Source organism: Diadema antillarum, unplaced genomic scaffold (assembly GCF_040938485.1).
Source record: "Diadema antillarum isolate AM-2024a unplaced genomic scaffold, OU_Dant_1.0 seq00000229_RagTag, whole genome shotgun sequence".
NCBI classification, from domain to species: domain Eukaryota; kingdom Metazoa; phylum Echinodermata; class Echinoidea; order Diadematoida; family Diadematidae; genus Diadema; species Diadema antillarum.
In genome coordinates this window covers 506,385-530,748 of record NW_027271279.1, presented here as the reverse complement: position 1 = coordinate 530,748, position 24,364 = coordinate 506,385, and the positions used below count along the sequence as shown (strand labels likewise).

The following is a 24,364-nucleotide window of genomic DNA, read 5'->3' as shown; positions in this document are numbered from 1 at the left end:
TTTCAGTGGTCCCAAGATTCTTGTTATAATGAGGTTGCCCTGTACTGTAAAAGTGGAAATTTTCACGGTGTTGAAATTTTTCGCGCATTTCGCGCCACCAGAAACTAGCGCGCAAATAAAAGCACGCGAATATTTTTGCTTGCCATATGTTCCTGTGCGTGATGTCTTGATTCCGCGGAATTAAAATCATGCAAATCTCTTCTTGCTCGGCCAAGCGTGAAAAATTAGTCGCGCGAATACATCCACTTTTACAGTATCATGGGAAAACCTTGAAGAACCTTTACAGTGCACGATGCATGCATGCTTCACGTCCAAGCGGGAGCACCTGGACCATGCCATAGTTGCGCAAAGGCATCACCAAAAGTAAAACCCCATCAAATGGCACCATTTTGGTAGTTGTCATTTTGATCCAAAACTATACTCAACCTACTCATGCTAAAAGCTCACAAATGGATAAAATCTCTCGAGGGATAGGGAATATTCCATACTTCCTCCATCTAGTTTGCTGGGGACTAAAGGAATTTTTGGTACTTTTCACTTCTATAATTTTAGCTGTGACCACAATATACTCAGAAACCTCAGACTCTACAATTAGTACAAACATTTGCCCATGTGCAAATCTTGGCCATGATCATGGCATACTTCTGTTACTCAGAAGACTGACCATGTATTGTACATTGATCGAGCAACAGATTGTTACAGCAACACAGCAATGATTGTGCCTTTGTGTGTATCAAGACAATTCCTACTTTTGAAATCAATTGCAAAATTTCCCAAAAGCGACGCCACGAATGCTACGAACGTTTTCACTCCCTCAGTTTTCAGCTAGCTGCTGACTTGAAAGAAGAAAGAACAAAAACTGTGTCCGGCAAAAATACTGCATCAATTCGCCGTGCACTTCAACTTCTTCAAAGCTGCCGAGCGAGGGCAGCATTCACACAGATTGTCTGTCTGCCAGGGCACTGATGCAGTCCACATACAGACTTTCCATCCACAGTCGGCGTATGTGCCATTTCTCAGTGGGAAAAACAAATGATGATAAAACTACGCTGTTCTATAATATCTTTCACACGGAAAATGTTTTATACTATGTTCAGCACCATTCAAAGCACAATAGTTCTGGAGCGTGGTGAAAAAAAATACACATGAAATGTGAACGCTCACAACGTTTGGCTCATTGCATGATGAATATGTGTTAAAATCCATCTCAGAGAAGTGATTTTTTTGAGCGCTCTTCCGACAAAATAGCTTTGTGTCCTTGCAGTCTGTCACTTGGACTAATTTGCGGATCGCAGGTGTAGCATTATCACTTCCTTTGGCACAATCTTCCTACATCAAGCCACAGTTTTGGTTCTCTTCCTCTTTACATGTGCAACAAGATTAAAATTTGCTTAATCTTCACCAATGTCTCCAGCACTCAAAATGCATAATGTTGATTAAATGTGAAGGTCTCCACCTCAGAATCCAAATCTCAAAATCCAAAATATCTGACAAATTCTTTCGTCAGTGCTAAAATCAGAATCACCTTTTTGATTCCGATGCAGATCGCACAATCTTGATGTTGTTGCCGTCGAAGGCAATTTCTGGATACTCCATGGGGTCCAGCGTGTACTGACCCTCGTAGCCGGGCACTTTATTGTTCTGCAACATGGATATCCTCTCCTCGCTCGTCCAGAAGAACGTTCCCCGCTGCCCGCTGGCAAGTATGCGGCGCTCGTTGAGCCACGCTTGGTGCATTGCTACTTCCCGTGCCGTCTCCAGCACCATCTCCGCCGCCTGCCTCATCGACACGCCGTAGAATATCTTCCACGTGGTGTAATTGTTCGAGAGCGCGATGACGACGTGCTCGTAAGGAGCGTCATACAGCTGCGCTGACACGCTCACGGAGTTCACATTGAATGTCACCGTCTCCGATGTGTCGGTGATGTTGAAGTCGTAGCCTAGTTTACGCAAGTCGTTGACGTACTGCCACATACCAGACTTTACCAGGAAGCGCACTTCCTGCTGGCCATCAGAGTAGTGCCACCGGTACAACACCAGGGAGTTGTTGATGATGCTGGCAATCCTTGAGGCGGAAAGATCGGAATCCAGGGCACTCTGGCACAGCACCCGTTCACCAGACACCGCCAGCAGTGTTTCCTTGTCTAGAAGAGTTGGTAGCGAGGCATACCTCACAGGCACTTCATACAGGTGGGACTGCCTGGAGACATCCAGCGGGACATTACCTCCTGCAAAATGTTTGCTGGGCATGGCCTGGAAGTTGATGTCGGGAGCGTAACTCGACTTCATCGCCTGCTGCTCGAAGCCCCAGGTTCCCTGGAAACAAAGAAGATGAGATGAAGAATAGAGGAAAGTTTGCACTAGTTTCCCTGAACCAAACTCTTTTAATCTCTTCAATCTGTTTGATGTTAATATGAGTAAAATACTTACAAATGCACAGATTTTCACTAGACACTTTATGATTTATTTTATTAACGTCAGCAATAATGTAAGATCAGGAAACACTACAAAGATTCATAAAAGTAGATTGCTTATAGAATTGCAAAGTAATTTAGCATTTCATGGCTGTTGTGTTATTAACAGAATTGAAGCAAATTCTTCTACTGCTCATCCCCTGAAGACAGAGAAGCTGATGGAATGCATACACACCTTTGCCCAAGTGACTAGGCTTGGATTCTGTGAGGCACTTGCATCTTGGTATGTACCCAGGTTTGTCGAATGCAGGAGGTTGCCATAACGATCAATCTGAGGGACGAGGCTTGCCATGTCGTAACCAAGGACTGGTAACCAATTATCCAGGGCTGCACAATGAGGCACAAAAATAAGCACAGGGTTAGTAAAAGACTCATATCACAACTCACAATGAATGCAAATGCCAACGCAGCAACATAAAAACTGTGAGTATTTCATTGTCAGTTGTTTCTGCATTCACTACGATTATCATTATCCTTAATAATCTGCAAAGGACCTTACTAAGAAGGGTATAACATAAGGATTCAGACACTCACTCATAAGGTAATTTGGCAGCAATGTTGGATTGACTGGGTTGTTGCCATGGAAACTGTACAGATTGAAAGTCGAAGTCTGTCTGGGTTGGGCGATGTCCTCGTAGAACTGCTCTCTAGCTGAAGTCCACTGTCCACTCAGCGAGTCGTAGTCACGCCCAGCAAAATGAACCAGTTTTGTGTGTGCGTCGTAGAGGCCTCCTCGGAAGCCTACATGCAGCATGAAGGCTGGTGAGGAATCGTGCAGGACATTCCCCCACGGATCATAAATGACTTTTTTGCGGGAGGCCCCGCTCTCGTCAAAGACGGCGATGGGTGAGCCAACCTGGTCCACGCAGACATACAACTGGCGCTGCTGCTGTTTCACTGCAAAGAGGAATCCCTGTGGGTCGTATTCGTAGGACCAGATTTCCTGCACGCTGCGGTCGTAGATGTGCGTGATGCGGTGCGGATGCTTGATGTCAGCATAGAAATACTGGATCTGCCGCCCCGTGTGGTCCTTCCGCCAAATGCGCCGGCCGGAACCGTCATACTTGTAGCGGACCTCATACACATTGAGCAGGAAGGCGTGAACCAGTTGGCCCCCGGAGTCGTAGGTGAAGCGCTCCCCACCCCGCCGCAGAAGGAATCCGTCCTCATCGTGGACATACTCGATCTGCCCCACCCGGGTGATGCGGTCAAACTCGTTGTGGTGGAGCTGGGTAGTGTTTTGCCTGTGAGTGACCGTGGCCAGGTTGCCGTTGGCATCATATGTGTACTGCCACGCCGTCGTGTCGTCCGTCCTCACTTCCATCAACTGGCCACTGTGGTCATAGCTGTAGCCAGTCTTGTGGCTGGTACCACCGACAAGCAACGTGCTGCCTACGATGCGACTTGCAACGTTGTACTCGAGCTGCAGGTTGACAACGGTCACTCCCCTTACTTTGTACCCCACGTTCTGCAAGAGAATATAATCTCCGTACTTCTTTGTCAAGTGGAAGTTCTGGTCTGTGATGTTCTGCAAGGTGACATCTGGATACGAGATGCTGAAATCACCCAGCTGGGTCAAGCGGCCATACAGAGGATCGTAAGCCCGGTTGTGGGGCAGAAGAATAGTGGTGTTGAACTCTGCAAAGATGTTGACCAGTCGCAGGCTGCGGTCGTAGACGTAGTCAAACCTGCCATTCATGAATCCCCCGAAGCCGCTCATGCGAATCAGCTTCTGCCTGACGAGTGGTCCGTCATATCGCAGACGCTCGGCATTCTGGAAGTCACCCACTTGCAGCTCGAGGAGTTTGACCTGCGACTCCTGTCGATTGTACTTGTACTTGATGCTGGTCTGGTCATAGTAGATTTCTGAGATGCGCCCCTTGTTGTCGTACACGTACGCCATTCTGCGATTCGTGCCTGGTCTGTAGCGCCGCAGCGGTAGACCACTCTCTGTTTTGTCAACAATCAGCCATGGCTGGTTTCCATCTGAATACAATATTCTTTGGTAACCAACTGATGCGATGGAATTCACAAAGTGGCGCTTTCCAGATGGCATGGTAACGGTTGCCAAGTGACCAGCATCATCATAGGCAATGACATATTGCCTCTGATTTGGGAGTATGACTTCAGTTGGCTGAAATGTGACAAAGGAGAACCACAATATATCAAACTTGTTAGCTTGCTTAAAAAATGCATATGAAAATCACTAAAACTTACAGGAATTCATGAGAACTTAAAATATACACCATAAAGTCTGATTTTAATGAGAACCAAAACATCCCCCTCCCCTAAAATATCCTCAAGTCTTGCATATTTGGTGCTATAATCAGTGAGGTAAATTCAATATTTGCTATCACAAAAAAATTGTTCATGTACGGTTATAAAGAAGAATTATGAATTAACACTGTATTACATGGAATATTTCATAAGCAGATTTTATTGACAACTTATTTGGAATTGTTTTCAATTTTAACATCAGGCAATGTGCAGTCATCAAAACTTTGCAGAATACACTGAGCACATAAAAAGCGAAGAGAGGGTCTTTACCAGCATGCCTTGTTGATAGTTGAACCTCCACGTGCTATTGGTGCTGCGCTGGATCCGGTTCAGGCGGCCAAAGGAGTCGTAGCCGTACGCCTCTGACAAGAGGTCTCGCTGCCAGCGGATCAGTCTTCCCTGTGAGGACCAATCAGAACGGGAGTTCAGAACATGTGACCTGATGCTTGGCACATCATTATGACATGGCACAAAGATTGTCTCTTCCTCAGTCATAATATAGTTTGGCTCAACGACATATGGAGTAGGCCTAATATACTTTTACTAAGAGATGATTAAAATTTAGCCTGCCTCACATATATCTTAGTGCCAAGATTGTTTTAAAGAGAAAGTTCTTGTATATCAAAGTGAAAGATAATTTACAAAAAAATGCAGAAGTTAGACTTTACAAAATAACCGCTATTGTATCTTGCATATAATTATATCATCTCCAGTGGATTTAAATTAGCTCTCTTGGTGACACCACATTCACAAAGATCCTCATTAGATGAAAGTATGACTTTTCTAGTCAATTTCCTCTGTCATGGGCATGAAACAATAAAAAAGATTTGACCATGAAACAAATGAGATGCACTGAAACATCCAAAAGAATGAAGTTCAAACATCATTTTCAACCCGTACAGAGACCAATGAGACAAGAATCGTTGGCACTAATTTGACAGATGTTGCCTGCTCCGTGGTCATAAGGTCAGTGGGTGATCATATGCGTTAGTCACCTGAGAGTCGTAGGAAGCATTGGTCAAGATGAAGCCAAAGGCCGGCTTCCACTCGATGGGGAGCTTGGCGTTGTTGTACGATATCTCCAGGATCTGCGAGTTCTGCGGGTCCAGGATGCTGTCCTTGCGGAGATACCTGTTGAACTCCAGGGACAGCACACTCTCACCCAACACCTGCACATTTGAGAATTTTTATGATGCGCCAAGAATTTAATAAAGGAATATAAATAGTACCGGTACAACAGCAATTCAATCTTCATTCCCTATGCAGCTGAGCAATACTACTGTAGTTCAAATAGTGTCTCATCCAACACTTGCAAATATGTGAACTATGATGCGACAAGAATTTAATACAGGAGTACAAATCAAAGAATATCATCTCAGCTTTCCGATCCTATGCAGCTGAGTAGTAATGAGGCAGTCCAAATAATGTCTCCAGCATCCTTTGGGGGCAGATTAAAAAGCTCCCTCAACCCGCTTTCCATTTGATGAAGTTCAACATTACAGCATCACAGACGCAGTGTCCAAGGAAAGTGTTACATGTAACTGCTGATGATGTGTTGCATATTACTGTGTCTTTGTCTTAGAGCAGCAAAATACTGGGTTACAACAATATCGTACAGGGTAATGAAAAACTTAACACAACTGATGCTGACTTCACTCCACTGTGTTTTTTGGGTTTCATTTAAAGGAGCAGTGTGAACTTCTCTCTCCCCCTACTCTTTCTAACTCTTTTGAGAGACAGATATACCCACCCTAAGCTTTCTCCCGACGATCAGCACTCTGTCCTTGTTGCGTCCGCCTCCCTTGCGCACGTTGAACTTCCAGTCCAGGCGGTGGGGGTTGTTGTCCAGGAGACTGATCTTGCGCTTGGATAAAGCGCCCTCTACTTCGTTCTCCATCAGCGGGTGCACCTGGGACTGCGTCTGCACCGTGAGCCCGTTGGGGAAGCGGATGCTGGTGGACCTGTCGTGGTCGATGACCACGGCATCCATGAGGTCAGCTGGAAGTCAAATGACAGACACAAATTTGGAGAGATGAATTTTAAAATCAAAACATATGAGGAAAGTCTACTCTGTTGTACAGTTTTCTCATACATCTCCGAACAATCAAATTACATCAGTAATGATGCTTTCAAACGAGGGCCCAATATGATTGCAGACGGATGTATATAACCACAAGCACCTAATAACTTTCTAACACTATGTTCACGACAAATACAAAGGCAGAGTAGGTGGTCTAGTTGTGACAATAGAAAACAACCCCATAAACTTTCACCAGGATAAAATAATTTATTTTCTCGCAGCAGCAAAAAGTAAAACGACATGAGATAGATACATCATATAATATATACTGCTAACTCTGTGGTGCCCTGACAAATGCCAATACAACAGTAGATTGAATTAACTTCATTTCAGTTTTGCAGGTGCATGATGTTAAGAGGCAGAACATGGTGAGATAGACTTAGACACTGAATACCACATTGTAATATATTCCTCGGTAGAACATATTGGGTTCCTGAACTGGTAGTAGATCTCTACTTCTGATCTCCTTCAGAGAAAACTCAAGCCACATCACCCTAAAAAATATGTTTTCAAGATAACGGTACCTAGCATCACCCTACCTTGACTGAAGTTGCTGGAGACGTAGCCGCCCAGATGGATCAGCTCGTTCTTGAGGTTTGTCTGCCACGGCAGGGTGGCGGTTGTCGACGTCAGAGTGGAGTTTGTCACAGTGCTGAGGTTGACCACCTCGCCGTTGAGACGTCTGGCTGAAGTTAGGAGACCAGCAGGGCTGTACCTGATGGCCACAGATGAATCAAACACAGAAACAGTGAATCTTAGTCAGCTGACATCCACACACAAGTCATCCCAGAACACATCACTATCCTCACCTACTATTTCAACATTTTCTAACAAGAGTATGAATCATGTTTCCTCTATTTTGATAATAACTTGTTTCTCTACTTGGACCGTGGATAAAAGAAATAAATACAATGCCAGCTTTGGGTTATTTGTGCTGAGATGAGGCATGCATGGGAAGAAGAGCAAATTCCTCTCTAGTATTCTGGGCGTCGCTGGTTTATCATCTAACTCCAACATCTTCATTTTAACCAGTTATTACATAAACAACATGAACGCTCACTGGATTGCACAAATTAAATTTGTGGATGGCGCAAACTCTGAAGCAGATAGACATACTTCTTCCCCACTGCAGTCTATAAAGTCTTTTCACATTTTGCTAATCTACAGGTACTAGTGGAGGAACTTACTCATATATCCGCTTCAAGCTTTGGCCTTCCCACTGGGCAGTCAGGAGCTCTGTGTCACCATGGTAACCAAATCTATGGGTGACATCAGCAAGGACGTCCTGGATGACTTGTAGTCTGCCTGCATCGTCGGTGGAGAGGCGGAGCACCACGCCCACCCCCGACAAGGCAATGTCGGTGGGATGACCCTGGAAGCTGCGCTGTATCACCACGGAGACACCTGCCGCATCACTGATGGCATCCAGGAGGATCCCGGAGTGGCTGATGTTGAAGATGGTTTGCTCCGAGATGACGTTCCTGGTGGTGATGTGCATGCCGTACATGTCGAAGTTGAAGATCTCCTCCCGGTCTGGTGAGATGATTTGGTAGGCGTGGAAGCGGCCGACTCTGTGCTTGGGTGTCCGCGGGTAGATCCGGCGGAGGCGGAGATTGCCCTGGTCAGCGACGACGAGGTCATCGTTGGGCATGACAGTGAGAGCAATGGGACCATGAAGCATGGAGTCCATGGCGTACATCTTGTCCCCCGCGAAGCAGTCGCAGTCGGCCAGCAGGCAGTCACACGTCAGCTCCTTCCCGGCATAACGCGACAACTGACCATCGCTCGTGATCTTGCTGATGCGGTTGATGGTGCGGTGATTTGTCTCGGCAACATAGAGGGTGCCCTTCTTGGAGAAGGCAATGGAGCTCGGCATGACAAGAGAGACCTCATTAGCAGGCCTCGGTTTCAAATATTCATACGAGCTGATGTCTGCTGGGTTGCTACCATCCTCCTGGCCGAGATTTATTGTGTACGATAGGGGACAGTTATAAGGAACTCCAGCAATGACTGATGCACGTTGATCCTGACCAAGACGAATGATGATGTCGTCATCCACGACATAGACAGAATCATCGAGTGGGTTGACTGCTATCTCTGTTGGCCATTGAAGCTTGACCTATTGCAAAAGGAACATAGAACAGAGAGACAAATGACTTACCACTGCAGAAAGTAGCTGGCCCATCATCATTTTTCTATTACTTACTTGAGAGGTTGGTTTTGGGTTTGGTTTGAATTATTTTCACATCGAAACATACATATACACATTCAAACTCAAATTCCAAAAATTAAAACTATGAATCTGTGTCTTATGGAACATAAAAAGCACAAAATAGGAATTGTCTTGATTTCAAGTTGTGAAAAGGATATTTCAATGTGTTACAGCAGTAAAAATGAATACAATGCATCATGACTAACACAGAAAAAATCTGATTGAAAGGACATAATGAGGTCAGACATCTCGCAATTCTAATGACAAAGTTTTATGCATGTGTTGAACGCCTACTTCAAACACACCATATTACAAAATAATGTGCTGCACAAGGCAGCGGAACCTCACATCTATTACAGCTATATGAATAACACAGAAAAGGGCATGGTTACCTGGTCAAAGGACATGGTACCACGACACCTTGGCAGCCTGAGTGGTCCCTGGATGCCGGGGGTACCGAGGAAGGAGCGAATGATACCGTCTGTGGTGATCTTGCGGATGCTGGTGCCATCAACCAAGTACACAGTACCATCTTTGCTGACAGCTATGCCTGTACAATGACACCAGCAATGAAAGTATGTTTGAAGAATGTGCTGAAATTAATCATCTATGTTTCTCAACAAAAGGATGCAGTTTTGGCAGAAAGACGAGCCACTTTTCAAAAACTGATTTAGTGGAGTACCACCAAATTCTGGTGTGAGGTTTTACTGTAATACTTTCACTCATGATACCACACTTCAGTTGTTCACAGCAGAATACTTTCATTACATTCTATCCCTTGGATGCCCTGCAGTCTCAAAAAGCTAAAAGCTATAGTGCAACAATTTTTCATATCAAATATCACTTCTTCAGCAGAGTCTTTCAGTGCACTGAATGTCTGATGTGTTGGGCAACTTGATCCCACAATCATACAACAGACAACTGTAACAAACACAATTGTCAAGCAATTGGGAAAACCCAAAAACTTTTTTCCCTTGAGGCATAAAAAGAAACTCATCAAAACATCCACACGCTAACTCTCTGAAAAATAAAAAAAAATTCACTTTGAGGATGTGAAAACACAATGATCATTTCATCATAAAAGCAATCAAAACACACCCTGAGGCAGTACATAGAAGGACTTCAGGGATTATTTTCATTTGGCAAATGCCTCAGCCAAATCATTTATCAGGGTGAGAAGATAAACAAGTCTACTTCAACAGCTGATGCCTTCTCTGTTACTTCGAAGAATTTCTTTCTAGGGCTATGATAGTCCTCAAAAGATAGGGCTTCTGGGAAAAATTTTGGAGATATCCTACCTTTTGGTGCAATCAATCTTGCTTGAGGGGCCGCTCCGTGGTTTCCACACTCGCTGCTGTCCACCGGCGGACAAGCCTGCCCGGTGCCGGCCACCACTACGACGTTGTTGGAGATGTCGCTGACGTCTTGGTTGTCACGGAGACGGAAGATCTGTATCATCTGGGAGTCGGAGAGGTAGACCTTGCCGTCCAGTGGACTGACCGCCATGTAGTACTTGTAGGTTGGAATATAGCTAAGGGAGGGAGGAATCACATCGAAAGAATATGGTGTAAATGATAATGACTTATAGCAAAATAAAAGCTAGAACCCACTAACAAACCAGCTTCCTAGCAAAATTACTCCTAAGACACATAGTGATAAATATCTTATTTAAAAAGAAATCCCTCTGACATTTAAAAAAGGGTGCTACTGATATACGGCATTTTGGGATTTAATCTTTTTCTTATTTCAGCTGTCCTAAACATTATTGCCTGTAATCTTCCAATCAATCCCCCCCCCAAAAAAAAAGTTCAGATCAAATAATATTGCATATGTCAATTGACTCCATTGTTTATATCGAATACACTGATCTCCTAATTTTACCTCAATACAAATTTAATACAACCGATATGACAAAGGTAGCCAGGATTACTATAAATTTCATACCTGCAAGTCTTTCACATGGTAATTTTAATCAGAAATATACTGATCAAAGACAAGCCCTACTCAAAGCATATGAAATTAAAACATAAGAGGCATAGAAAGAAGAATTGACTCTCCTTACTAGGTAAAACCAATTGATTTTATTTGTATGTTTTAATATGTTTGATTTTCATAGAGCAACTACGATCAAGTATGTATTAAAAAGTTATATACAGTGCATCCTACTTCTCTATTAATGAGAATACAACTGTGTAATAGGCTGCTCCCTTGAGCTTACCCAAGGCGGAGTACGCTGGTAACGTTGCCCTCGGGGCCAACACGACGAACAAAGTCAGCATCGCCCACGTAGTAGCTGCCGTCCGGGCCACTGGCCACAGCCATGGGGGCCAGGATGCGGGTACCCTTGGCCTTCCCCTCACACTGACCGCAGTCCGAGTTCCGCTGCCGACCGTTGCCCATGACGGTCTGGATGACTGGGGGTTGCTCGCGGTATTTCACCTGGCAACCGTCGCCGAGGGTCAGGATGGCTGGATGGTGAGGAAAAGGAGGGAGGAGAGAAAAATGTATGAATTAAAGTAGTTTGAGATAGGATATATGTATATATATATATATACAATTGTAATATACAATATATTTCAGGTAATATATTATACTAACCTTATGTGTTCCTGTACATAGGAATAGATTGCAAAGACTTTTTACTATTATCTGATTAAGTCCCCTCTCCCAAAGACAAACAAACAAACAAACAAACAAACAAACAAACAAACAAACAAACAAACAAACACACAAGCAAAGAAACCTCAGTCGTTGTGTTCAATATTGTTGTGGCACAAGAACCTCTACATTCGTGGGGAACAAACTTACCAACCATTAACACTCCATCACACTCATATTGGTGACACCAGTATGATTATGTTTAAAGGGATCGTATAGTTTTGGTTGACACCTAATTTCAGGTTTCTGACATCTTTTTGGTGAGAAACCTCTTATGAAATATGAAAGAGCATGCAATTCCATGAGGAATTTAACATTTATTTGATGAAAAGTGGTTTTGTTATGGCTGAGATATCCAAAACAGAGCAATTCTAATAAAGTGTGGGACCCACCTTTTATTATGATTGCTTTGTTTTACTTTGTTTTTGGATGTTTCAGTCATTCCAAACCCAATTTTCATCAAATAAACTTTGAGTTCCTCTTAAAACGGTCTGCTCTGTACTATTTCATAAGTGTTTGCTTGGTATCTCGCAAAAAGTTAGAAGTCCAATTCTCATCTCCACCAATACTGTACCATCCCTTTAAATCTTGTTCATAATTACAAAGATTGACGGTCCTTGTTCTTCACAACTTCACCACAAGGCATCTCCATTATCTGTTTGAATCAATGTCTCTCAGTGCAGATCCTAATGGTGGATTTTTGGCTGCTCACCTTTTTGTGGGTTGTAGGTATGGTGCATGGGGAGCGACCATCCGGCCAGTGCCGCTGTGTCCCAGTTGAATCCTGGCAGGGAGGTTGACTGCCTGGCCCAGATCACCTCTGTGCATGTGTGGTACTCGTAACCAATAGCAACTGCAGAGATGGGCAAAAAATGAAAACCAGAAATACAAGTGAATGGGAACACAGTTTTGCAATGTTTAAGAATGCATTCTTCTCATCAAAGTCTGAAAATAATGGTCAAAGAAACATTTCTGAAAAGGAAAACTTCACTTTGATAGAAATGAAAGGTGCACACTGTCTATAATATATCAAATGGCAAAATAGATTTGTATGACATGAAAAGCTTTTACAGAGTCACCTGCAATACTCGGACATGCAAAGCAGCAAATGAACCTAATAACTTGTGTTGTAACTACAGCATCATGACAAAATCTCTTTCAGACAAAAGGCACACACAACTTATTTTACAGCTGTTTTGGCATGCACAACTTTGTGCTGCAAAACAAACATGCAAGTATGATTCAATGAAATTACAAGACAATAAGTGCAACACTGCTTTTTGTTCCCTCATGATGTTTGCCCTACAGGGTCAAATGTAAAACTTTTTTAAAGTGATTATTTTGGTGAAAAGAAAGTGAAGTTGGTGCCTACCAATAGCATCTTCATCTCCATACACCTTCTGACCGTAGACGTTGAATTTGTCCCAGGAAAAGGTGTAATTGAGCAGGGGCTGGGGTTCGAGGACGTCGTGGAACCTGCGTCCTGCGATGGTGACGACTGCGTGGACCAGCTTCAAGTTGCGGGGGATGGAAGGGCCGGTCAGCCGGGCATGGAGGCTGGCCGGGAGACTGCCGACCGCCGCCCGCTGGCTGTAGTAGTCCAGACTCAACCTTGCGCTGGGAACACGTACCTGTGCGTGGACCGCCTGAGGAGAAACGGTCAAAACACAGAGATGCGGTCAAAGGGTGCACATGGTCGACTTATCACTTGAATGAAGAGGTCTCTAGGATATATATTTTTTTAAATTCTGCAAACCTACCCTATTGGGTGGGTCAGTTATCTATCTTGCTTCCCTATAGTCTGAATCCTTGATCCAGTAAAAATTGAAAGAAAATCAAAATATCACATCTATGTTGCAAAGGGGACATATAGTACACAAGACATTCTAGGACTTGCAGCATGCAGAATGCATAGTTGTAGTTACTTCCTGCCACACTTCAAGTGAATTTGACCTTTTCAATACTATAAAAATCAACACATTTGCTGAACATGGAACATAAGAGAGGAATGGGATTGTAAATGATGATGTACTGTGGACACCAGCCTGTACAATTAGGCAGTGTTGATGGCTGTACCTGCTGATCAAGAACGAGTCCTGGCACACCACGAGCCCCGCAGCTATCCATCGGGGCTTGGGGCAGGATGATGAACTCTGGTCTGAGGTAGGCATCACCCTCACAGCGCACCGTCTCCCTGATGGAGTAGGACACGCCCCGTCTCCCTGGCAACAGCTCCAACCAGAGGTCATCCAGGAGGACAAAGTCATTGTAGGGAACGTAGACTGGGACGTGGGCCGTGATGAATGGATGACGGGCGAAGGACAGCGAGATGGAACCACCTCCTCTCACCATGAGGTCAAACCTAGGATAGACAGAAGAACCAAAATATAAAAAGTTTTGTCACCTGATGTTTGAAAGTTTTTGTAGGGTATGCAACAGAAATAGCCACTTGAATGCATTTCGTTGGATTCCATATGCAGAGACGACATTTTTACAGGTGGATTTCACTCATGGCATCTATACAGATACTCATGGATACGATATGAATTGGTTATGGCTGATACTTCAACAGTGTCTATGACCACTGCTTGCATCATTCTGTGTGAATAACTTACGGACTTGGATAGATGGTGCAGAAAAAAACCAAACCCAGACTATCTCTCACTTTCAGAATGGTTTTAAAAGAAAGCAAAATTAAATAACTTTCACTTGATGAAAAAGTGTTTTCATTACCGGTAGTTACATGCACTAATCTATGTGACCTCTTGTTTTGTTTTCCTTTGCAGGAATATATCTTTAACTATACATTTGTGATACATTTGACACAAAGCAAATGACAGAAGTGGAGCTGATGAAAATCAAACACTAGAAGGGATTATTATTGGATCCTAGCTTGGCAGATCGCAACCAGAGTGCAAACATGAACTCACATCCCATCTGATCTGGAGTAGGTGAATCCCATGGAGGGTCTGTTGTCCAGCTGAACTCTGACCCCAACTGCAGGTTCACCTTCGTGAGTCAGCACTCTTCCGCGAACGACAGAAACAATGCTGTATCAGAGAGATGTGGTGAAACAGATAGTTAGATTAAGAAACAAAAGTCTCATCATGTAAACGTGGAGCATGATAATGGGGTTGTGGAATATATTCATCATTTCTCAGCCTGTACAACCCCAAAAGAGGTAGAAACAGAGCAACAGCTCTTGGTCAAAGACAAGAAATCTGTGTAGATGAGTTCTTTGGATAACACTTGGTGTTCAAAATGATCTCTATCAATGGCATATTGTTAACTAATTTTAAGTCTTCATTGTTATTTCAATTAGGGACGAACATATCAACAACTCTAAAGTCCTATGACACATTAAATTTTGCTAAATGTTCCTCTTAAGGTAAATAATCTGAAACACTCATATGAAAATATATATAGCTGTAGACATATTTATGTTGCCCTGCCCAGAGTGCAGCTTGGTGAGATTTAAACAAATTTATATGATGTGACATTGATCTCACTCCAACCAAAACAAAACAGATACTGGCAAGACAAACAGTTTGTTTGGCATCATAACTTTGATTTACAAACACCTCTTTAAAGGGAACACATTCCTGCCTTGTGCTCTAGATGTGTTTCAGATAAGAAAAATGGGAAGTTTTTGTAAAGCAAAGATGGTGCACATTATACCTGTCGTTGCTGAAGAGGATCTGGGCGGGGCTCCTGTGCACGCTGTTGGGTTCAATGAGAAACTTGACCTGGTCGTGGAAGAGGACAGGCGGGGTCATCATGAGGTGTCGACTGGTGGACTGGAGGATCTCGATGGGTTCGGGCGGGGCCTCGCACAGGGCGTCGCCGATGCAGATGGCAGCCGTGTGGCAACAGTCCGGATCTTCGCAGTCAATCAAGAAATCTGCATGGTACAGAGAAACCACAGTTTTAGACAAGAATCTTGACTTAAGGTGGCATGGCAAAATTTAATCCAGCACATAGTTCAACAGTACACCACACATCGAACGTTCACCACATCAACCCCATGGTATTGACTCAAAAACTCAGGTATATTTTCTAGTATACGTGTAAATTTTACGAATACTAGAAACAAAAATATATATGATCCTGTACCAATTTACTTTGAAAAGCATATTCGTGACAGAAATTGATTACTGTATGGTTAAATAACTGTAATGAGACAATTTAAACAGCTGATATATATGAAGAGTTTGTCTGCAAGAACCGATAAGTCCATTTTTCAAGATTTTGAATTACGGTCTCTGTCATAGAGTACAAAATAATACCTTTTAAATGATATATTGGTCATAACATATAAAGGCACATTTTTGAAGTTTTGGTCAAAAGAAGCAAAAATTTTCTTATTATTCTCTTTATTTTTCTTGACCTTTAATCGCAAATATCTCCATTTGGCAAATATGGACTTATCGGTTTTGGGAAACAAACTCTTCATATATATATATATATATATATATATATATATATATATATTTCTTTTTTCTAAAAATCTGGATATCCATTTCATCACATTGCTTGTATCTCATCTAGTGTATTCTAACACAGGAGTTTTTATCTACATCACATCTTCTATAAAGATCTAAGTAAAATGTCATGTGAGTGTCAGAGATGGCAAGGTGTATACCTCCATCGTTGTCTTCTTCATCTGTGCAGTCCGTTTCCATGCCGACGCTGCATCCAGGGCCGTGGTAGAGGCCTTCACACACACATTGCCACGTGTCATTAAGCTGCTGGCAGGAGCCATGGCCACTACAGCCAAAGGGGCAACCCTCTGTTGACAGGGGCGAGGATGAAAAAGCACACAAACTATTAACCCATTGAAGACTAGTCTTGAGTACTTGGGCAGGTGTCTATGGGAAATGCATGTTGTAGCAAAATCAGCCCATCCTCAATGGGTTAAAAGGCGATGAACACTCTACAAATGCTTAGAATTTGGACCAGGTGGAGTCCAAACAGAATACACATATGTACAAGGGATAAAATCTAGATGGAAACTTGCATTTGTTTGAATCTGAAATTTTCATTCATTCCCATGAATTGAATCTTGGCATTGCTATTTTTTAACTAAAAGCAAAGAAAACACACAGAACATACCACAAACAGAGTCACACCCACACAGCACCTCTGTTAACAATACACCTTTGTGACACTCTGTTCACGGTGTGAATTTTGCGCTATACTGCATGGTGAATAAGAAAAACATTCTCCAACATTTTTCTTCTTAGTATTCCCTCTGTTCTCCCTGCTTTTCATAACATTAAAATGTGAGATGCAGGAATAAAGCTGTACCTAGTCCACACAGTTCGCCATTCCAGCCTTCCTCACAGATGCACGCCTTGTCCACGCACTCTCCGTGGGGGGAACAGGGCAGGACGCACTCCTCCTCCTCACAAGTCGGGCCTGACCACCCCTCAAGACAGTGGCACATTCCAGAGATGCATTGTGCGTGGTTGAAGCAATCCGTATCATTGTTGCAATGCGGGGTGTTATCCACCAACACTTCTGTGAGGGGTTCAAAGAGATGAGAAAGAGATATCTACAAATGAGTGCACTGTATACAGAATGAAAACAAGCTGTAAGGAGACACACGATGGTACAATGTCCCTCAACATCCAGCTACATTACCAGGAAAAGATGGGTCGTAATTATTACTTTCACATACTACCTTGGAATGAAACAGTCTTTTGAAAATTGTCAGGACTGCTTCTACCCTGTGATATTTATGAGATGTTGAAAAACCACACTGAATATAAATATTATCCTCAAGTTAATCATTATGAAGCATTAATGTGGTCATCGCAGGGACCAACAAAAACACTCTTCTCCTTATATTCTTCAGCTTCCTCTCTCTCACTTTCTCTCTCCTCCCTCATCTCCCTTTTCCCTGTCTCCTCATCCCCATCTACCAGTTGCCCATCCTCCACTATCTTCTCCTTCTTATTCTCTTCCTAATCTTCCATCTTCCTATTACTCCTATTACTCCTCCTCCTCCTGCCCCTCCCCTTTTATGTTCCCCTCCACTTTGTTTCTCTGCATTTCTCTGCTACCTGCTCTTCCTCCTCCTTTTCCTGTCTCCCTCTTCCTCTTCCCATATCTTCCTCCTTCCTTCATCCTCCCCTTTCCTGCCTCCCTCTTCCTCCTCATATTCACCCCTCCTCTTCCTTCCTCCTCCATCTCGTCTTCCTCTTCTTTCCTTTTTTCCCTTGTTCCTTCTCCTTTCTCTTCCTCCAGATCCTTCTCCTTTTATTCCTTCTGCCTATTCTTCTTCCATTATCTTCCCCCTCCCTCTTCCCTTCTCCCCTTCCCTACACCATCCCCCTCTACCCTCTCCTCTCCTCTTCTTTCTCCTATTCCTGCTCTTCCTCTACCTCCCTTCCCCACCACTAGCTCCTGCCATTCCTCTTTGCCCCCCTCCTTACCCTCTTCACAGGCCGGTCCAGTGAATCCCCTGCTGCAGACACACACTCCCTCCATACAAACTCCATGGCTGCTACAGTCTGCCACAAGACACTGGTCCCACGGGATGTTGCATTCCGGTCCCTTCCATCCTCCCGTGCACTCGCAGAAGCCGTGGACATACTGGCCACGCCCGGAACACAGGACGGGACAAATACCTACGATGATCATGTAATATGCAGACAGTTAGTACAACTCTCAGTACGATCATCATCAATACCACTATGAACAGCATCTTTACAATTAGTATCATCATTAATATCATAATCATAACCTACACAAAGATCACAATATTCATGATTGCTAGCACTGGTATCATCATCATCATCACCATTATCATCATCATCATCACCATCATCACCACCACCATCACCACCACCACCACCATCACCATCATCACCACCATCACCACCATCACCACCATCACCACCATCAGCACCATCATCACCATCATCACCATCAGCACCATCAGCACCATCATCACCATCATCACCATCATCATCATCATCATCACCATCATCATTATCATCATCATCATCATCACCATCATCATCCTCTCTTTGGCTGTGGGAGAGTTCACAGGAACACTGATGACACATGGTACATTATCCTTTCTGGTATGGAAATATCAATAAATTTATCAGAGCACCTATTAAAAGCAGGATAAATTTGTTATAGCTCAACATAACTTTCTCATTGACCTTTTTCAACCTTTGACATATCATCGTTTGTAAGCAAGGACGGGTTCATACATTTTTTTTTCTTTAGAGAAAGAGAGAATCTTGCATGTTTGACTATCTAATACAGCAGAAACAATTGTTGGGTTGAAAATGATGAGAGATCATTGATAGTTAAGAGAACACACCTTGGGAGCAGTCATCCCCAGTATACTCCTCCTGACATAGACAGTTGCCACGCAGACACTCCCCATGTCCACTGCAGTCTCCCGGACAGCTCCACCCACCTGTAAGTAAGGGAAAAGGGGGGGGGTGTGATTTGTACATATACGGAAAATTCAGTGTGTAATCAATCAAGCCACTGCACTGCAAATAGCTTGAAACTTTACCAATAAGCTTTACAGTATATGGGTGCTCCAACTGCAGCATCAAACTAATTTAGAGCAAGCTTTAGCTTCTGGAACACTTAAGTGACTAGTGAAATAGTGCAGGTAAACAACTAAGAAGCTAGCTCAATACATTTTGAGAACGTACTCCAAGAGAGAGTGACCAAAGCTAACCATAAGGAACTCTCCCAATACGGTGCATTACATAATATTCCATAGCCAAGCTATCTCATGGTGCATGAAACACGCTCAAAGAAAAAAAACAAGAAACTTTATCAGTTGTTTTCAAACATGAGGATGGAGAAAAAATGTAAATAGGAAATAAGCCTCTTGTGGAATGATTGCCCAATGTGTGCTCTCATTCAAGAAGTCATTCATTCTTCTAAAATCTTTCTCAGTTCTATTCTTTATCATATGTTTATGGTAGCCTATAAGGAAACATATCAAAAATGTTATGTGCCTTGTACGAACTGTTGTTATGGTACAATAAGAACACATCCTGGATTGCAGGAAAAGAAACGAATTGGAGCACACTTACGATGTCCAAGTGATAGGCATATAATGTGAAACATGCAGTAAAAAAGTTGTCTTCTCACTTTTGTGCCGACTGACGAGGTTCACCTCCTCAGCGTAGGGACCATCATTGAAGACAGCGATGTACCACTCTCCAGCCTGTAGCTCCTCCATGAAGGACCAGGTATGCATCAGGTGGCTGTTTGACCTCTTGACCCTGCCATCCTGACCGATCGTGTTGCCAGACACCTTCTCCATGCCCATACCGCCGAGTCGCAGGATTTCATGGTACGTCAACGCCGCACTCTCTCCCTCATCGTCCTCTCCCACGCTGCGCCTGCCGCGCCTCCCCGTGCCCACGTGCACCTGCATGAAGTCGTAGAAACTGTGCGAGGGCACCCTCCCCCTCTGGCCGTAGACGACAAAGCCACTGCGCCGTGACAGCGTCAGGTTGAACTGGATGAGGTCCGTGCTGTCGGTGAGCGTGAATAGCGTCCAGAACTGGCCCGGCGGGATCTCACGCTGCGCCGCAGTCCCAAAGGAGTATGGAACCGCTGGATTGTGGGTGGGTGGTGTTGTGGTACCTCTAGTCGGTGTAATTTCTTAGCATTAGCAAAGAAACAGGTATAGAACAGACAGTGTGAATATTTTTCTTCAGATATGGATGACAATCTAGATGACAGTAACTACACTTATTTCTCAATGTCTTCCCAGCAACATATAGCATAATTTCATATGTGTACCATGCATATAAGCGCAAATTATTTGCTGTCCAAATAAAAGATATTTCTCTAGTGATACAGTATGTCATCAAATGGACATCATCAGATGGACAAAAATGTCGCATAAGGACCAAAAAGGTCACATGAGAACATAAGTGTCGCGTGAGGACCAAGAAGGAATCAAAATTTTCCTTTTTTCTGAGTTGTGCCCTTCTTGCCCAGTTACAATGCTGCAGTGTGACAAATGAAGACAGCTAAAGGTTGACAATTACCAATATCGTTGGATGGGGGGTGTGGTCTCTTGGGTTTTCTCGTTGTCATGCCACTGTTACCGGGGTTACCAGATCCCATGTCGGGTGTTGGTCTCGTGTCCACATTGACTTGGTTGGGCACACTGGACATTGGTCGACTTAGGGTCACTGGACGATGGCAAATCACGTCGAACACGAGGTGGGGAAGATGGAGATCAAGAGAGACGGGTTGAGGGTTGCCATGCAACAGATATACTGATCATGATATCACATCACTGGGACTTGTTTTCACACATTGGGAGAGGTTGACTTCTAAATCAAGACACATCTATCCCATCTGAGAATGGTCACATGAAGTTTGACAAGGACATTAAAGACGATTCCTACAAGGATTAAACATCACTGGCAAAGCACTATGAATTTTACAGTGATGCAACAAAAAACAGATTTACCATTATGTGGACGTTTCCTGTAGAGATGCTCCAATGCAGTTTCTCCTGCAGTCCATTTCATGAAGATGTTAGCAATTATTTTGTTAGTTGCAGTAGTAACAGTTACCATGGCAACAACTTAGAACACTCTAAACTTAAAATTAATGACTTATTCATTATCAGTATATTGATTTATAAAACAAATTGGCATCAATATATATGCTTACATTCATTGGCAGCAGATATAGTTACTGCAAATTATTATTGCAACTTATAATGACTGCAAATTTCTATTGAAGATGTTCCACCCTGATTCATAATTCAGCCCCAAAGATGCCATTTACTCATTAGGGCCTAGATAACAAGGAAGGGAAGAGTCTATGTAACAACAATGAAGACAGGAACGAGATGCGACAGGACTCACCTGCAAAGTATGTGACCAGTGCTAAGAGTGCCACGGTGAGTAGGACCAGGACCACAGCTAGACAGCGCCAGGACATGTGGTCCTTACAGGTGTACTTCTGTGGGTTTTGGGGGTACTTCTCCTCCTCTCTGTCCCCGGTGCGCTTGTCGCCGCACATGGCACCGGGGTAGACCGGCATGTGGATACCGGAGCCCACGCCAAGAGGGTACTCAAACAACCTAAAGTTAAACCAAGGAGAATGCAAACAGTTAATTTTGTTTGTTCTGATCTTCTTCTTCAATTTTTATGTTGAGTTCAACTTTTGAGTTCTAATTCTAATATTCAGCAGCTTATGAAATCATTAATACATTGCTATATCAGTCTGAAACATACAATGGCTAAAAAGACAGGATAGGATGAATGTACATGCAACACTTGATTTCAATTCATTACAAAATCAAAATCACCAAGTCTGAAGCACTGCCCAAACGGGGTATGATAGGTCATGCAAAAGATAAGCAAAAGTGAATGGGTTAGGGGAATTAAGGTACAGGAGGAGGTGGGAGAGAGAATGGAAAGAGGAAATGGGATGAGGGAATGGGCAAAAGAAAGGGAGGAGATAATAGGAGGAAATAATGGGTGGAGGGAATAGTAGAAGGGAATGACAAGATGCAATGAGATAAGGGAATAAGATGAGGGAATAAGAAGAGGGAATGGGCAGAGGGAATGGTAGGAGTGGATGGAGGAAAGAAAGGGAGGAGAGAATAGGACAAGAGAATGGGTGGAGGGAATGGTAGAAGGGAATGGGAAGAGGGAATGGGAAGAATGAATGGTAAGGAGGGAAGGGGAAAGGGAATATGATGAGGGAATTAAAGGGGAAGGCTAGTAACTGATAGTGGGAATCAGTGGAAATGCAGGGAGATGATTGTTCCAATCCTTATGGGATTCATTCAAGAGTTCATTGTATATCTATTGTTGTGTGAAAATGATTTGCTTCAGAATGGTCTCATATTCAAGTAATGTGCAGTTTAATGCTTCCAGGTTAGCGTCCCTGGTCAGTGACGGAGCATTAATCTGCACATTACTTGAATATGAGACCGTTCTGAAGCAAATCATTTTCACACAACAATAGATATACAATGAACTCTTGAATGAATCCCATAAGGATTGGAACAATCATCTCCCAGCATTTCCACTGTTTCCCACTGATCAGTTACTAGCCTTCCCCTTTAAAAGAGAGAATAGAAAATGGGAATAGTATGGGCAGGGGAAGGGAAGGGAATGGGAAGAAGGAATGGGGAGAGGGAATGTAATGAGGCAAGGATAGAGAATGGGCAGGTAATATGATAGAAGAGAATGGCATGAGGAAATGGGAAGAGGAAATGCAGAGGAGGAAAGGGGGGGGGGAGAATGGGAAGAGCGAATGGGAAGAGGGAATGGGAAAAGGGAATGGGAAAAGGGAATGGGAAAAGGGAATGGGAAAAGGGAATGGGAAAAGGGAATGGGAAAAGGGAATGGGAAAAGGGAATGGGAAACGGAAATGGGAAGAGGGAATGGGAAAAGGGAACGGAAAGAGGGAATGGGAGAAGGGAGTGGGAAGAGGAATGGGAAGAATGAATGGTAAGGACGGAAGGGGAAAGGGAATGCAATAAGGGAATTTCAAGAGAGAATAGAAAATGGGAATGGTATGGGCGGGGAAAAGGGAAAGAGAATGGGGAGAGGGAATGGGGTAAGGTAAAGATAGGGAATGGGAAGGGAATATGAGGAAAGAGAATGGTAAGAGGGAATGTGAAGAGGAAGTGGGGGAGGAAGAAAGAAGGGGAGGAGAATGGGAAGAGGAATTGAGAGAAGAAAATAAGAAGAGGGAATGGGAAAAGCAGACGGGAAGATGAACTGGAAGGAGAAGGGGGAAGAGAGAATGGAAGGACGGTATGGGAGGGAGAGAGATGAATGGATGAACAGGATACATCCCAGGGTCATGCCATGCACCTGTCTTGCCTGTGCCTGGGGTTGTTGAGCTCATTGAGGGTACTGCTGTTGGTGGCCAGTGTGCTGGTGGTGTGCAAGGTGGCCAAGTCACAGGTGGCTAACATGGGTACGGCGTGGATGATGTTGCCCGTCCGAGGCTGGAGGTAGACCCCGCTGGCCCCGGGTAAAGTCTGCGAAGCAGTGTTGGACAGCCCCTGCCGCCGTAGTGAGTTGGGATCGCCTATCGAGTTGTATTGGTTTTCTGGATGACAAAGAGAAACCATTATCAAACATACTTCTCAATACTTCAGAGAAACATATTTCTAAATGTTGATGTGACATGCACTTTATTGATGTGACATGCACCTAGCTTTGAAAATAATTGACATGCACTGATACGATCAACCTCGTAGTATCTGTTTTACGGCAGATAATGCGGCAAAGCATTTTCAGTAGAAGCAAATGTCAGATTAATGTCTGTTTAATTCAGGGCAATGAGCAAAATGCATGTCATTCTAACTTTCTGCTCCCCCTTCCTCATCTACACCTCAATTACTTCTATTATCTCACAGATAAATTACTCCTCGATTTCTGATGTTTACATTGCTACCAGGCGCATCCGTTCCAAGATTCTTTTCAGAGTCAGCAGGGCATATGCCATATTCCTCGCTCAATGAACGTCGGAGTGCTAGCTACAATCACATTGGTATCTAGACACATTCACTGGAGTCACTGTCTACTGCACCTGATAAAGACTGTCAGACACTTTAAACAATGCCAAACAGTGCGGCTCAAATCTCAAAGGGACGCTGAGTCAAAAAGAAAAATGTGAGATACT

The 24,364-nt window shown here is 43.6% G+C and overlaps 1 protein-coding gene across 1 annotated transcript in view; it reads right to left on the bottom strand.

Moving 5' to 3' along the window:
* Positions 1-381: 381 nt before the first annotated feature.
* The window catches only part of LOC139729229 (teneurin-3-like), a 49,393-nt gene continuing 25,410 nt past the window's right edge, over positions 382-24,364 (bottom strand). Inside the window, exons 6-29 of the mRNA XM_071640161.1 lie at positions 23,548-23,788; positions 21,580-21,797; positions 20,746-20,892; positions 19,835-20,353; positions 19,041-19,139; positions 18,139-18,333; positions 17,009-17,221; positions 16,344-16,490; positions 15,380-15,602; positions 14,632-14,751; positions 13,778-14,063; positions 13,074-13,347; positions 12,414-12,554; positions 11,262-11,511; positions 10,342-10,574; positions 9,436-9,593; positions 8,019-8,950; positions 7,371-7,546; positions 6,502-6,749; positions 5,747-5,920; positions 5,022-5,150; positions 3,009-4,608; positions 2,650-2,801; positions 382-2,316 (exon numbers count right to left, since the gene is read on the bottom strand). Coding sequence (XP_071496262.1) covers positions 1,522-2,316; positions 2,650-2,801; positions 3,009-4,608; positions 5,022-5,150; positions 5,747-5,920; positions 6,502-6,749; positions 7,371-7,546; positions 8,019-8,950; positions 9,436-9,593; positions 10,342-10,574; positions 11,262-11,511; positions 12,414-12,554; positions 13,074-13,347; positions 13,778-14,063; positions 14,632-14,751; positions 15,380-15,602; positions 16,344-16,490; positions 17,009-17,221; positions 18,139-18,333; positions 19,041-19,139; positions 19,835-20,353; positions 20,746-20,892; positions 21,580-21,797; positions 23,548-23,788 — 7,670 coding nt within the window. The 3' untranslated portion in view covers positions 382-1,521. The remainder of the gene's footprint in view (positions 2,317-2,649; positions 2,802-3,008; positions 4,609-5,021; positions 5,151-5,746; positions 5,921-6,501; positions 6,750-7,370; positions 7,547-8,018; positions 8,951-9,435; positions 9,594-10,341; positions 10,575-11,261; positions 11,512-12,413; positions 12,555-13,073; positions 13,348-13,777; positions 14,064-14,631; positions 14,752-15,379; positions 15,603-16,343; positions 16,491-17,008; positions 17,222-18,138; positions 18,334-19,040; positions 19,140-19,834; positions 20,354-20,745; positions 20,893-21,579; positions 21,798-23,547; positions 23,789-24,364) is intronic.